The following is a 13,776-nucleotide window of genomic DNA, read 5'->3' on the forward strand; positions in this document are numbered from 1 at the left end:
CAGCCACACCTCCGTTTCCAGGAAGGTGACCCACCCGGTCTGCCACCTATCCAGAATTCCAGGGAGGGGCCCTTTAAAAACCAGATCAGAAATAGCCTTAGGCATGGTCTTTATTCACTCTCACACTGTACAAATATTACAATTTCCTTTTGCTGCAAAAAGTATAAAAATAATCTTTATATAGGAATCCATTCGTTACTGCAAATCTTTCTAAATCTCTGGAAATGGCTCTAAATGAAGATAAATGAATAAACAAAGGTGGTGGGGGCGGGTAGACCTACAGGGCAGGAGACTGAACAATCCTCAGGGGCTCACCTGCCCAGATTTCTAGCTAAACACCTGTTTTTTCCTGTTAGGACTCCCCCCCACTCCAACCCTCCCTATAGGTTCTCAGGGCTAAGGGCCAGGCAGATGGTGGATACACACAGAGGTCCAAGGGGAGCTGCAGGTTCAGGGGGTGGGGAAAAGTGAAGGAGGCTGGGGTGGTGCTCATAAGCATCAGGCTCCACCCCAGGCTCCCCTCCTTTGAGTGGGAAGCCTTGGTTGGAATAGGGTAGTGGGGCTGGACAAGCTGCCCTATAGGGGTGATGACAGGTCTTCGGTTCTGTGCCACTGAGTGGTAGCTGAGCCTGGGCTCTGAGAGGGCATGAAGTGGGGGAAAGCCCCAGAAAAGTAGATGCAAACACTGGCTCCATGGTGAAGGGGGCTGAGCCCCTTTCCCCTACTTTCCTAGCACCGTACAGGTGCTCGTGCAGGAGTGGGAGTTGTGTTAGAATTGCAGTAAGGGAAGGCTGGGGAAGCCAGGAGTCTGTGGCTCTCAAGCTGTGTAGGGGTAGAATGTAGGATGTCTTCAGGCAGCCCCCAGGTCACACAGTCTGTGTCCCAGCCACATGGGGCGTGTCCCTGTCAGAGGTTGAGTACAGGCACATCGAAGAGGTCACAGACACCTTCACTCTCGTCCAGGTTGTAGATGTAATCGTGGTCTCCAGGGGGTGGAGAAAGGCGGAGGAGGGGGGCAAACACTGCAGAGAGCACCAGACTGAGGCTCTGGGCCAAGGCCCCTCCCAGGAGCTGCCCATCCCCCTGCTCACCCCCTCCCCACTTTCCTGGGTCACCCACCTTCTGAGGACATCAGCTCCTCCAGCAACTCTGAACTCATGCATTCTGGGGAAGAAGGGAGAGTTCAGTTACATTCTGGCTCCTATCTCTCTAACCACCAAAGGCCATGAAGGGACCCCCCCACCCCACACCCCCACCAGCCACCCTTTAGGAACTCTACTCGTTCTTTGCCCAGGTAGAAAGCATAATCAGAGGTCCTCAGAGGCATAAGAAAACAGCCACAAGACTGAATGAGCTGCCCCTTACCCCATGGAAGAACACAGCCCTACCTCTTGTGGGATCAAAGATTTCTGACAGCTCTTTAGGGAGTTCCAGAACTGAAAGACAAAAAAACCATGCTCAAGAGCACAGAGACCCATTCTGGCCCCACCCTCCCCTTTGCCTTCCTCAGATCTTCTACCACCCATCTTGGGGGTCCACACAACTGAGGAGATGGAGGCCCTTCCCCAGGCAAAGCTGGCACTGTCAGTCTCCCCTGCTAGACAGGAATTCCTCAGTGCTGGGCTCAGGGCACTGAAGGCCCATCATGGGTAACTGCTGTAGCCCTTCTAACTCAGAAGTACTGCAGAAGGACAGCAGACCCCCTCCCTTTATGGATTCAGCAGGGATGCCCTGACTGATGGAAGATGCCTCACTCACCCCTGCCCTTGCTGATCACCTGCTCAATGCCAGGCTCAGAGATCATACCCTGGGGACTAGGTCACTGGGCAAGGGAGGAGGCAGACACTTATGGGGGCTGGTGCTACAGGGTGACAAATCTGCTACAAAAGTTTGGGAGAATGCATGTGGGAAGCAGAGGAAAATCAAACTGGAGAGGAGTGCTGGGGCTGGTTCATGGGGATTTCATATGCCAGGTATAGGGACTCTGGTTTTATTCAGCAGGACTTAAGAAGCCATTAAAAGTACTTAGTAAACACAGAAATGTCAGTCAACCTGTGTTTCAGACAGATTCCTGTCAGTTGGGGTAAAGAGGATGCTGAAAAGTTTAGAATAAAGATATCCAGTAGTGACCCTGAGTCTTGAGCATAAATAAACGCCAATGATGGGAGATGTCTGGAACAAAGTCAGCTAATGCAAGGTGGGGAGCAGGAGATGGAAATGGCAGTGACATGCAAGTGTCACACCTGGGAGATCAGGGCCAATGGTAGGGTACACACAAGTAGAAAAGGCAAGTTTTGGGGTGCCTGGGTGGCTCAGTTAAGCATCTGATTTTGGCTCAGGTCATGATCTCATGATCCGTGCTGACAGCCTAAGGCCTGGAGCTGGCTTCAAATTTTGTGTCTCCCTCTCTCTCTGCCCCTTCCCCCAACTTGTGCTGTCTCTCAAAAATAAATGTTAAAAAAAAAAAAAAAGAAAAAAGAAAGTTTCAATTGAGGACACAGGAATGAAAGGCTCCTTGGGTGTGCAGAGGAAGGCACACAGACACAGGTGTGGAGTTCAGGCAAAAGACCTAGGCAAACCAGAAGTTGGGGATTCATCTACCCCGAATATGTGCCCTCCACAGGTATGGAACAGGACAGAGGTCTGGGAAGCACCAATGTTTAAAGGAGTGCCAGAGAGAGGTCAGAAGAAGGCAGCAAGAGAGAAGAGCCAGAAGTGGCATCATAAATGCCAAAAGACATAAAAAGCATCAACACGGAGTAAAAAAGCACCCAAACAAATTAGCCCAGAAACCTGCTAAAGCTCGTAGTCAGGGCTAGGCAATTTCTCAAGAGTAGCACTGCCGTACCATGGGGTTAACTGCTTCAACCTGAAGGGGGACTAGGAGACCAAGATATGGAACGGAACAGAGATCACTTGTTCAAGGAGTCCAGACAGTGAAGAGATGGTGAAGGGGGTGGACGAAACACAGAGGATAAAGCGTCATTTAGTGAGAAGAAATTTAGCAGCATTTGCAGGCCACAAAGAATGAGTCCTGGAAGAAGCAAACACATCGCGAGATGGAGAGAAGACTCCAGGCAGATGACATCACCTCCCCTGGGAAGGCGCTGCCCACCTTTGGAGACTGAAGGCCTTATCACAGCTTCTTCTCCAGGACAACAGTTATGCCTTTGTGACACCTGAGTGCCAGGGGTGACAGGCAGGACTTGAGAGGGACCTGGGAGTTCCATGTAAACCGAAAGGGGAGCAAATGGCCACCATTGCCAAGCTGGAGGCCAGGCTCCTCACCCAGCCTGGCAGAGCTCTGATGTCAAGGCAAGGGCTGGTGCGGGGGCTGATCCTCAGGCTGGCCAGCTCTGGTGAGGAGACAGAAGAGCTGCGCTCCAGCCCCAGTACTATTTCTGACCTAGGACTGGCTGAGGCTGGGTTCTCCCTACTCCGCAGGAGACAAGCACTCACCTCCTGTGGGGTCTGTCTTGATGGGCTCAAAAGAGGTAGAAGGGTTGGGTCCAGATGAACTGCTATTGCTGCTGCTGCTGCTGCTGCTACTGTCCAGTAGGGCAGAGGACTGTAGCGGCCGGGTGTCCAGTGCTGCCAGGCCCAGTGGGAGGGAGCTAAGCTCACCACTGTCCTTGCTGTCCGTTCCAGGGCCACCACTCACTGCAACCAGATCCCCAGAACCCAGTCACGTGGGAGCAGGAAGTAAGATATTGAAGCTTTGTGCTAGACCCCAGTCAGGATGACGATAGCCCAAGCAGGGATAAGCTCGGTCAGTCACCCTGAAGAGGTAACCTACAAATGAGCCACTAAAAGAGACAGGAGCTTGAGACCTGCAGGAGGAAGACTCACAGAAGACATGGCTGCTGTGACTACTCTTTAAGAAGGGTGACCGGGGAAAGTGGGACATAGGTGGATCTGGGGGGAAATTGTCACCACTAATACCCTTTCACACAATCAGAGCTTCCCTATTAAAAGGGACTCATAACCATAGCCAAGGGAGGCCAGCAAGAGGCTAGGAAAAAGGACAACCCCCACAAGGTCTTCTCCAACTCTGAGTACACATTTCACAACACAGAGGCATTGCCCTTCGGGCCCCAGAAATCACCCCATCCCCCAGCTGCTTGTTATACCTCACCTGTGATTTCAGTTGCTGGACCGGGCACCCCCTGGGCTTCAATGATGCCAGGGACAGGGGTGGGGGTGGTCACCTGGGGACTGCTTGGGCGTGAGGTCTCCTGGGGCTGGGCCAGGGTAGGCTTGGGCAGAGGTGGAGGGGTAGGGACAGCAGGTGGGCTCTGGAGCAGATCTTCAGGTGGCGGCACAGGCACTGCCACAGGTGGTGAGCTCCATGCCTCCTTGTTCACCAGCAGCACCTCAATAGGGCCACTCACACTCTTCAGATGAATCTGGTACTTCTTTTGCCCATTGAGGCCCTGGAGGTGGGGGATGGGGAACAGGTAGAATTAAAAGCAGGCTTGGCTCCTGCCTGACCCTGGGCCAGGGCGACAGTGTCCTCTTCCACCCTAGGCTGCCCGTCCTTCTAGATAACCCTAAAACCCAGGCTTCCCCCTACCTGCCCCACCCGGGACTTATCGGCCTTCACAGCCAGCACCCGCCCTCAATCAACCCAGCCTGCCTGGGTTAAGCACCCACCTCTGGGATGGGCACTTCAAGGCTGGTACCCGATGGAGCCCGGATGGCAAGCAGGGTATCTCCTAGAATGACAAGGAGAATGAGTCAGGGCCCATGGGCTCAATCTAATCTGAGAATGGGGGTGGCTGTCCCTTGAAGCAAGAAAGGAAATCATGGTCTCTTAGGGAGACCACAATGGCTGGGGCAGAAAACTAAAGCTTTTCTCCTCCCAAGAGCCCAATGGTCAATAACTACAAAATCTGGGTTGAAACATGTGTATGAAAGGATTGCTGGCCATGGGCAGCTCACTGCCTGATTGATGGGACTGCTCCTTAGAAGTTCTGGCCAAGGCCAATATTCCCTCTCCAAACCAGTCTAGGGGATGCAAAATGGAAAAGAAACAGTTCCCTTATCCATAACGCAACTAACTACAGGCTGAAAGTGAGTGCCACCATCTTCTGGATACAAGAATATAAGAGCACACACACGCACACACATGTGCACGCACACACACTCTCTCTCTCCCCCCTATGTTTCTGTCATGACTGACAAGCCCAACCCAGGGAACAGTGCAGATGGGGGCTGACCCAGGGACTTAGCCCAGAATTCCTGTACACTTTCAGTACAGTTGGCCTCCACGGGGTCCCAGTGACCCTCAAACCCAGGACTTACCCTGTCTGGTCCCTCTTTGGACAGGCCCAAGGAACCCTCTTAAGAGACAAAGCTTGCCTTTGGCATTGAGCCCACTACTCAGGCTGTGGCTCAGACCAGCCCCCCTCCCCCATTTCCCCCTACCCAGGCTCTGCTCACCAGCAAAGCATCTGCAGATGTCCTCATGAGTCACGTAGGCCAAGGTGTGGGGGTTAAGGAGAACGGCTGGTGCCCTGTCTATGGTGATAGATGGAAGCCCACAGAGAAAACCCAACTCTTTAGCAGAGATCTGACATACAGGCTCTCAGAGAAAGGCCTGGGGTATACATAGGGGAGGATCACAGGACAAGACTGGTTGGGGAGGGGCTTTGAGGGGGGAGGCTGAAGCAGGGACCTGGCGAGGAACTGCAGGATCATCCTCCCAAGGTGGATAGTGCCTAGGGCACCAGAGAGCAAACCCCACTGTACTAAAGGGCCCCTCACCCACTCCCCAGGAGCAAGGACCCCCAGGAGGATATCAGCTGTTCTGCACATCCTCTGTGACGTTCCGGATGCTCTGCTGCACCCACACCTTGTGCTTGTCCAGTTCTTGCTCCCGCTGCTGCAGCTCCTCGATCTCAGCCTTGAGCTCAATCAGCTTGTCTGCAATCTCCCGGGTATTGCAGCCAGGCCCGACGCCCCTGAGCCCAGGGAGCAGGGCTGAGAGGAGCCACCAGGAACCCTGGATCCCATGGCTCAAGCTCTCTCCTGCATCCTTCTCCCCACACCCTTGACATTTCTGGGTAGGAGATGCCATTGCCCTCCCAGATGCCCCCACTCACTTCCACTGGATGCTATTCTTGGATTTTTTCTCGATCAGCCCGATACCTTCCAGCACGTTGGTAATGTCGTAAATCCGTCGCTTCTGGCGCACAGCAAGGGTGTCAGCTGCCTGGCAGACAAAACAGAGTGAAGGATACTTAGCCCTGTTCTTAGGTGTACCCCCAGCTACCCTGAGACTAGGTCTAGAAGGGATCTGAAAAAGGGATGGCCTGAGTCCCAACCCTATTTCCAGTCACTACAACGGCTCAGGACCTCGGGGCAGGAAAAGGCCTGGTGCAGTCTGAACTACGTTCTGCTGCTCTTCTCCCACCAACCGAGGAGGGCCACGAGGTCCAGCACTTGCAGCCCTGGGCCTGGCATATAGTTGACACCCAGTGGCCTCGACTGAATGAATGAAACAGCTCCCAGTCTCCCTTCTGTGAGAAAGCACACGGATGGAGGCCTGCTCTCTGAGAGCTGAGCTGCGCCGCCCCAGGGATTCCCACTACCGGTCCAGGCCTCCCGGGTCCACTACCCTCCCAGTCGCCCCTTAGTCCAGGCCGCACCAGCTTGAGGTCAAGCACACCGTCCTTGGCCTCCTGAAGAAGGGACACGAACTTGGTGGTGAGAAGTCCCAAGCTCTTCTCGTGCCGGCTTGGGGTGCCCGGGGGCGGCGGCGCCTGCGGCCCGGCCTCCGCCATCGCGCCCACCCGCCGCCTCCCTTCAGCCAGGCCAGGCCGGCGCCGCCGCCACTTCCGCTTCCGTTCCTGGCCACCAGGCCGCCGGCGCCAGCGTCGCTGTTTCCGCTTCCGCTCCGCGCCCTCCCAGGGAATCTGGCGCAATTCCTGTCAGTGAACAAGGCAGCAAAACTTCGGGGACCATCAACAAATGTCCAACCGCCGAAGAGTACGAAAACAACCCGGAAAGGACGGGTGGCAGAAGGAGAACAAGTGGCAGAGGAAGGTGGAAAAAGTCGGTGGGCAGCCCTGGCAGTAGAGAATGGAGAGCCACTGGAACCTTCCCGGTGGCTACCCTGGCACCGTTTCAGGAGAGAGACCACGCTGCCCGATGAACCCAGTGTGTTTCCCAGAAGCTGCCCAACTGTGTGGGCTTACTCACCCTATACCCGTCCCTCACTTCCTGCCAAACAGCAAGCACTAACTACATTTAGCTTGTCCATTTGTCTCCATTCCCACTGCTCTTCCCTGATCCCAGCTTCATCTTTCTCTGGTTTCCACACTGCAGTGCTCAGAGGCCATGAAATTATAACTTTTTTTTTTTTTTTTTTGCCAATGCAAACATGCTTACCTTTGCATACATATATAGGTAATGCACTTAGAGCAGCTCCTGGCAAGTAGGATATGTTGGCCAACACCATTTTATTACATTTGATATCATCATTATTTATTTTCATTTATTTTAGTCACGATCTCTGGGAAGCTGACTTTGAGACAGGCCTGCAGGGAAGTTTAAGACATGCAGAACTGAGCAGAGCGGGGGATTAAATTGTGATGCAGTTATATAGAGACCTCAGGCCATCCTACTAGGAGCACTGAAACTGGGGTGGCTCTTCCAAGGTGGTCTATGTCCAGACAAGGGTACCAGGACTTTATGTCCTAACATTGAGAGAGAGACTCAACTATGACACCTCAGCAATCTACATTCCTGGCAGCTAGGGCAACAGGTGGCTTTGTCCTGAAGGGTGGTTTTGGGTGGTAACCAGCCTCCACTACATTATTACTCCCCTGTGGTCTTCTCCATGGCCTCCTTTAACTTTCAAGACAAACAAAGCTTTTATAGCCCTTCTAGCTCTCTCTCACCACCACCCATCACACACCTTCCTCACAATAGCCTGTAGCCTCTCAGTCTTCTGCAGAGGTGCAACCCTTCTCTGAGGGGCCATCAACACAGTTTTCCTACTGTGATGTTGTCTGCACCCGTATTTGCACACCCTGCTCTCCACCCCTGTTTGGGGCCCTCTAGTTCACATCTGTGTCCTGAACACTAAGAGGTCCTGTTTGGGCTGGTCAGGACTCAGTGATTACTGGGAGTACACCCCCTCCCCCCAAGGAAGTGGTGCCCAGCCCTCCCCACCCCATCCCACAATGCAGATACTCTTTCCTGTTGGGAATAAAGGGCCAGACTCAGCTTCCTTCCTTTCAGGCATTCGGCCTTGGAGAGGGAAGGGCCTTGGAAGGAGGAGGGTGCTCCTGGGCCAGGAGTGGAACAGAGGCTTCCTTGGGGAGAGGAATTTTGCTGCGTGCCAAGGTGTGGGCTGGAGCCACCAAGGCCTCTTGAGACAGTGAAGAGAATACCCAGCTCTGATCTGAGGACTGGGGGAGAGGGCCATCCTCAAGGCCAAGACGATTTTCAGAGGAGAAAGAACTGGATGACTGGTGAAGCCTGGTGAGTTCCATACCAAACTGTCCTCTGCAATTCAGAGCAGAGTAGGCCTGTGCCTACCCTGCCTCGCTTGGCATCCGTAGGGGCAAAACTGAGAAACCAACCAGACAAAAGCTTCTTGCTTTTGGTGCCTCCCCATCACACCCACCTCCCTCTCATTTTGCTGAGGGGGCTGGGCAAGAACCTCCCTCCTCCTTCTCAGAGGGGTCTAGACTGAGACTGCTGCTCAAAGGAGAATCCACTCTGCCTGCTCTAACCCAGCCTCTTGCCCCAACTCCTGCCTCATCTTCAGTGCCTCCAGGTGGATTCAGCAACCAAGGACGAAATGAAGCCATCACTTCCCCCTGGTATGAGTCTTTCTGGGTAGGCTAAGGGAGGGAAGGTGGAAAGAAAGATGGGAATGTCAGGGTTGGAGCCTCCTTGCCAGGTGTGTCTGGGGCTCCATAGGGCAGCAAGAGAAATGAATTGGACAGCCCTAGGGGACAGGCTGAGAAGTAGGAAGGGGAGCAGGTTTGGGCCACTTCCTGTAGGCCCTGCCCAGCTGGTGAGGCTGCTGAGGCTCTTCCTGCCCAGGGCCTGAGTGGCCAGAGCAAGAGAAGGCGGAGCAGCTGGCCAGAGGAGCAGCACTCAAATGGGCCTCAGGCATCTTCTACCGGCCAGAGCAGCTGGCCAGGCTGGGCCAGTACCGCAGCCGCGAAGTTCAACGTACCTCTTCCCTGGAAGCACGCATTAAGGTGAGCATCGGTCAGGGAACAGGAGAGCTGGAGATGGGCTGCAGGACTGTTGAGACCTCACTGGCTGTCTCCTCCCCACAGTCAGTGGTGCAGTCCTACCTGGAGGGCGTGAAGACAGGTGTGTGGCAGCTGGCCCAGGCTTTTGAGGCTGCGCAGGGAACCCGTGAGGCCCTGGGCCAGGCCCATGGGTTGCTCCAGGGTATGGCAGAGGCCATGCAGACTCTACAGCCACTGCGAGAACAGGTTGCACAGCACAAGCAGCTGCAGGTCCTTTCTCAGCTGCTGCCCCGGCTACGGGCAGGTGAGTGTGCAGGGACCCCGGGTCTCCGCCCACCAATAGTTAAGTACCCGGCACTGATCAAGGGGCTGAGGCATTAGTTGGAGATAGCACGGAGGGACACAGCAGGGACCTCTTAGAGTGTAACTCAGGCCTCAAATGGCATATGAAGCAGGATACAAATTCGCTTATTCTGGGATTCTCAGGTTGTGTGAGTCAAGACTAAGACCCAGTCAAGCGGCTCTGGCCACCCTAGTTGCTAATTTTTTTTAAGACTTCCTTAACAGAGTGAGTAAATAGCCATCAGCATGGTCCTCTGAGTTCCTCCCTGCTTTGCTTCCAGGATTCCTCACTTCCTCTTGTTCCATCAGCTCAGGGATTTACACCTGGCCTACTAGGCCTCTAGGCCCTTCCCTGGGTCCTTTCAGATTGGTCAGTGCTCTGCTGTACTGGTTGTTAAACATTTTACATATCACTCCAGTCCTAGGGCCTCAGCATCCACTGTTGTACCCATTGCATAGGTGTGAGAGTTGAGACTCAGGGCTGTTTCATCTTCTCCCTGCTTAGTGCCAGCTGCAGTGGCCCACACACAGACTCTGATTGGTGCCCAGCGGCTCTTGGAGGCATATGTGTGCCTTCGGGAGCTGGAGCAGCTGCAAGAGGAGACGTGGGCACCTCTGGGGGGCCTGGAGTTGCCAGTCTTCGAGGGGCTGGGCCCTCTAGCTGAGGCTCTGGGCCAGGCTGTGGAGGCGGCAGCGGCAGTGGCGGGGCAGCTGGCACGGGAGGACCCAGCCTTGCTGGTGGCTGCTGTGCGTGTGGCAGAGGTGGATGCTGGGCACACAACCTCCCTGGAGCTGCCCCCCCGGGACTGGCGGCGGCGCTGTCTGCAGGCACTGCAGGAGGGCCTGGAGAGGACCCACTTTGGGACACCTCTGCTGCTTGAGTCAGGAGCCCTGGCAGGGTGGCTGGAGGCTCTGCGGGTGGCTCTACCAGCTGAATTGGCCATAGCTGAAGCACTAGTAGCACCCTGCTGCCCACCACACTACAAGGTGGTCCAGCTGTGGACCCACACCCTGCATAGTGGACTGCGTCGCTGCCTGCAGCAACTGCTGGAAGGGCCTGAGCTAGGAGCTGCTGACGCCTTCACCTTACTGCGCTGGACACTGCATGTGTACCTGGGGTCAGTACCCCTGGGGCAATGGGAAGTGGGTGGATCAGAGGCTGGGGGCTCAGAGTGACACTGGGCAACCCACCTCCAGGCCAGAAATGATGGGGAGCCTGGAGTTGGGGCCTGAGGCTGATGTGTCTCAGCTGGAACCCCTCCTGACCCCAGAGAACATTGAACAGCTGGAGGCAACATTCGTGACCCAAGTCCAGGTGAGTAGCTGGGGCCCAGGTTTAGGGAAGCTCTGCCACCAGCTGGGGGCCTGTATCTGTAGAGTTGCATGTCTACCTGTCTCTAGCAGCATCAGTGCCTTGCTACAGCAGTATCCTGCTGCCCTTTGCCCCTCCTCCTAGGTTAATGTGGCCCAGTGGCTGCAGAAGGCACTGGATGGGGAGGTAGCTGAGTGGAACCGAGAGCAGGAACCTGGCACAGATTCCTCTGGCTTCTACCACTCACCTTTGCCGGCCATAGTGCTGCAGGTGGGTGGGAAGAGACCAGGCAGGTGGGAAGCCCCCATAGGGAAAGGGGAGAGCAGGAGTAGGACCAATGCTGATGGCCACCCATTTCTGCCTGTAGATCCTGGAAGAGAACATTCGAGTGACCAGCCTGGTCAGTGAGTCACTGCAGCGGCGGGTGCATAGCATGGCACTATCAGAACTGGGCACATTCCTGAGGAGGTCTGCCAAGCTTTGACCCGCTCCCAACCCCTAGCCGTGCTCCTGGGGCAGCCTAAAGGGGCTCTGAGTGAATAAGGCACACCCATGGGAAAGAGCTCCTTCATAACAGGGTCTTGGGTCTCTTGGAGGTGGGGCTAGAATACCAGGGACCCAGGTGTGGGGGCATCAGAATGACAGGTACAGGAACTATCTCTGTCCTTTGCAGCTTTAGTGATGCTCTGATCCGATTCTCCCGAGACCATATCAGGGGGGAAGCAATGGCTCCTCATTATGTGCCCTACCTACTGGCCACCTTCAACTACCAGTCAGCACTCAGGTACTAGGAGGCCCCTACGGAACCCCTGATTGAACTCCAATTAGGTATGGACCCAGTCCACACTAGACCATTAGAAATTTTGGACTCACTTAGCCCTGGGAGTCCCATCCTAGTTCTAGTAATTGCTGTGTGACCTTGCATGAGTTACCTAATATCTCTGAATCTTGTTCTTATCAGTGTCGTGTGGGTAATAATGGTACATTCTGAGAATTACATAAGATAACAGATGTGAAGTACCTACCACAGTGCCTGCCTGGCACATAGTATCATGTCAAGGCCCTACTCTGTGCCACATAATAATGGCTGAGATTGCAACTGTGAACAAAACAAAAATTCCCTTGCTCTTAGGTCTTTTTTTAAAAATTTTTTAATGTTTTATTTATTTTTTGATACAGAGAGAGACAGAGCATGAGAGGGGGAGGGGCAGAGAGAGAAGGAGACACAGAACCGGAAGCAGGCTCCAGGCTCTGAGCTAGCTGTCAACACAGAGCCTGACGCGGGGCTCAAACCCCCGAACATGAGATCTGACCCAAGCCGAAGTCAGAGGCTTAACCGACTGAGCCACCCAGGCCCCCCTTCTTTTAGGTCTTATGTTCTTTGAGGTGGGGGCAGAGAGGACAAACAAGTTAATGGTGATTTTCATTCACTTCTAGGGCTCCCTTTACCCAAACTAAAAGACATGATTTGCTCAAAGTTACACCGAGGATCCAGTTCTCCCAGTTCGGGAGCTTTTCCTTGGTTTGGTGAGAGCTCCTTAGGCGAGCAGAGCCTACCACTCCCAGCTTCAGTCCAAGGCCCAGATCTTCCTTAGTGCCCCCTCCCTCCACAAACTTGCACCAGTAGGTGGCGTCGGAGTGGCTAGACAACAGAGGGCCGTGAAGGCCTTGGCCTTGGTCCTGAAGCCATAACTTTTGGTCGGTCCAGCTCCTCCGTGTCTATCCTGCAGCCCGATGGGGCGGCTTCAGGAGCCTTGGCTCCGGTGGAGGCAGCGCTGGACGAGTTGCAGAGGAGGATCTGCCGCCTGGTGTTGGAGGCGCTGCTGGTGGAACTCCAGGTAAGGATTCGGGTGGGAATTTAGGTGGGAGGAGGAGACACAGCATATACGTGTGTGGGTCTCTGCTGGGGAATGCTAGGTCCGAACGTTCCTCCAGCCCCTATTCGAAGCTCTGCCCTCGCGCCGGTGGTTGTCGAGCCCAGAGGTGCTGGACGATGTATGCGAGCGGACGGCACGCTTCTGCCAGGATTTCAGGCGAGTACGGATTCCTGCGGTCCAGGTGAGCTTAAGGGAAAAGCTGGGAAGTGGGGAAGCGCCCACTGGAAAGGCGTCTTGGACCCATTGCATTCTCTGCAGCTGCTTCTGGCTGAGGTGGAGTGTACGGTGGTACTGCAGTACCTACGTGCGTTGATGCAGGGCCGCCTAGTTTGCCGAGGAGCCGATGAGAGGACTCAGGTGGCTGAGCGCCTGCAGCACGATGCAGCCCAACTTCGGGAGCTTTTCCTTGGTTTGGTGAGAGCTCCTTAGGCGAGCAGATGGGCGGGAGTCTTAGTGGTTGGGTGGGAGTCGAGAGCGGGCTCAAGACCTACTCCGGATGCTCAGGGCCTGGAGGAGAGTTATCAGTGCGCGCCGGTGCTCCTCGCTCTGCGGGATCTGTTGAGCCTCCGTGACCCCATGCTGCTCGGCCTCGAGGTGGCAGGCCTGCGACAAAAATTTCCCGATGTGAGGTGCGAAGACTAGTGCTAGAGGGGGGACGGGGAGGAGAAGCGGGGCAGAGCTGACACACACCTCTTTGGTGTCCCGGTAGCGAGGATCACGTCTCTGCCCTTTTGGACCTGCGCGGGGATGTGTCCCGAGAGCAGCGCCTGGCCGCACTCGTCGCCCTGCAGGCCGGCCCACAGCCCTCGCCCTCTGCGGGTCGCCGCGCACTCTTCAGCCTCGTGCCAGTACCTACTCCTGCGCTGTCCTCCTGTCTTCCCTCCGGGCCCTGTGCCTGACGCCCGGCTGCCCTCGGAATACAGCCACGGCCCCCGGATGCCTTAATTGTGTATTGGGGAAGGGGGATGAAATAAAAGTGGGAAGATTAGGGGGTCCATGCTCAGTGAAACGCCTGAAGTATCCTGGC

General features: G+C 55.1%; 2 protein-coding genes across 6 annotated transcripts in view; one reads left to right on the forward strand and one right to left on the reverse strand.

Moving 5' to 3' along the window:
* The window catches only part of EXOC3L1 (exocyst complex component 3 like 1), a 35,094-nt gene extending 21,350 nt beyond the window's left edge, over window positions 1–13,744 (forward strand). Inside the window, exons 2-15 of one of the 5 annotated variants that reach the window (XM_029924965.1) lie at window positions 8,248–8,490; window positions 8,690–8,834; window positions 9,061–9,221; window positions 9,303–9,522; window positions 10,066–10,678; window positions 10,758–10,875; window positions 11,017–11,142; window positions 11,240–11,340; window positions 11,546–11,656; window positions 12,581–12,710; window positions 12,808–12,930; window positions 13,008–13,163; window positions 13,254–13,378; window positions 13,459–13,744. In XM_029924965.1, coding sequence (XP_029780825.1) covers window positions 8,813–8,834; window positions 9,061–9,221; window positions 9,303–9,522; window positions 10,066–10,678; window positions 10,758–10,875; window positions 11,017–11,142; window positions 11,240–11,340; window positions 11,546–11,656; window positions 12,581–12,710; window positions 12,808–12,930; window positions 13,008–13,163; window positions 13,254–13,378; window positions 13,459–13,648 — 2,196 coding nt within the window. In that variant the 5' untranslated portion in view covers window positions 8,248–8,490; window positions 8,690–8,812 and the 3' untranslated portion in view covers window positions 13,649–13,744. Of the gene's footprint in view, window positions 1–8,247; window positions 8,491–8,689; window positions 8,835–9,060; window positions 9,222–9,302; window positions 9,523–10,065; window positions 10,679–10,757; window positions 10,876–11,016; window positions 11,143–11,239; window positions 11,341–11,545; window positions 11,657–12,580; window positions 12,711–12,807; window positions 12,931–13,007; window positions 13,379–13,458 lie in introns of those variants that run through there. The other 4 variants (XM_029924966.1, XM_029924967.1, XM_029924969.1 and 1 more) reach the window with 4 other exon arrangements.
* Window positions 93–6,845, reverse strand: E2F4 (E2F transcription factor 4). Its single transcript, XM_029924990.1, has 10 exons — window positions 6,651–6,845; window positions 6,105–6,214; window positions 5,802–5,963; window positions 5,443–5,486; window positions 4,654–4,715; window positions 4,136–4,433; window positions 3,460–3,660; window positions 1,389–1,436; window positions 1,120–1,164; window positions 93–1,022 (listed from the first exon to the last, which is right to left on the reverse strand). The coding sequence occupies exons 1-10, from the start codon at window positions 6,783–6,785 to the stop codon at window positions 907–909; spliced, it is 1,221 nt and encodes a 406-aa protein (XP_029780850.1). The 5' UTR covers window positions 6,786–6,845; the 3' UTR covers window positions 93–906.
* Window positions 13,745–13,776: the final 32 nt, after the last annotated feature.

This window comes from Suricata suricatta, chromosome 16, assembly GCF_006229205.1.
Source record: "Suricata suricatta isolate VVHF042 chromosome 16, meerkat_22Aug2017_6uvM2_HiC, whole genome shotgun sequence".
Lineage (NCBI taxonomy): Eukaryota > Metazoa > Chordata > Mammalia > Carnivora > Herpestidae > Suricata > Suricata suricatta.

Excerpts from the sequence above, each read along its gene's own strand:
- E2F4 (XM_029924990.1), bottom strand. The coding sequence starts at position 6,785 with ATGGCGGAGGCCGGGCCGCAGGCGCCGCCGCCCCCGGGCACCCCAAGC. Across the intron at positions 5,964-6,104 it reads AAGAATAGCATCCAGTGGAA|GGGCGTCGGGCCTGGCTGCA; the intron begins GTGAGTGGGGGC and ends CCCTGGGCTCAG. Across the intron at positions 3,661-4,135 it reads TCCAGCAACTGAAATCACAG|TGAGTGGTGGCCCTGGAACG; the intron begins GTGAGGTATAAC and ends ATCTGGTTGCAG.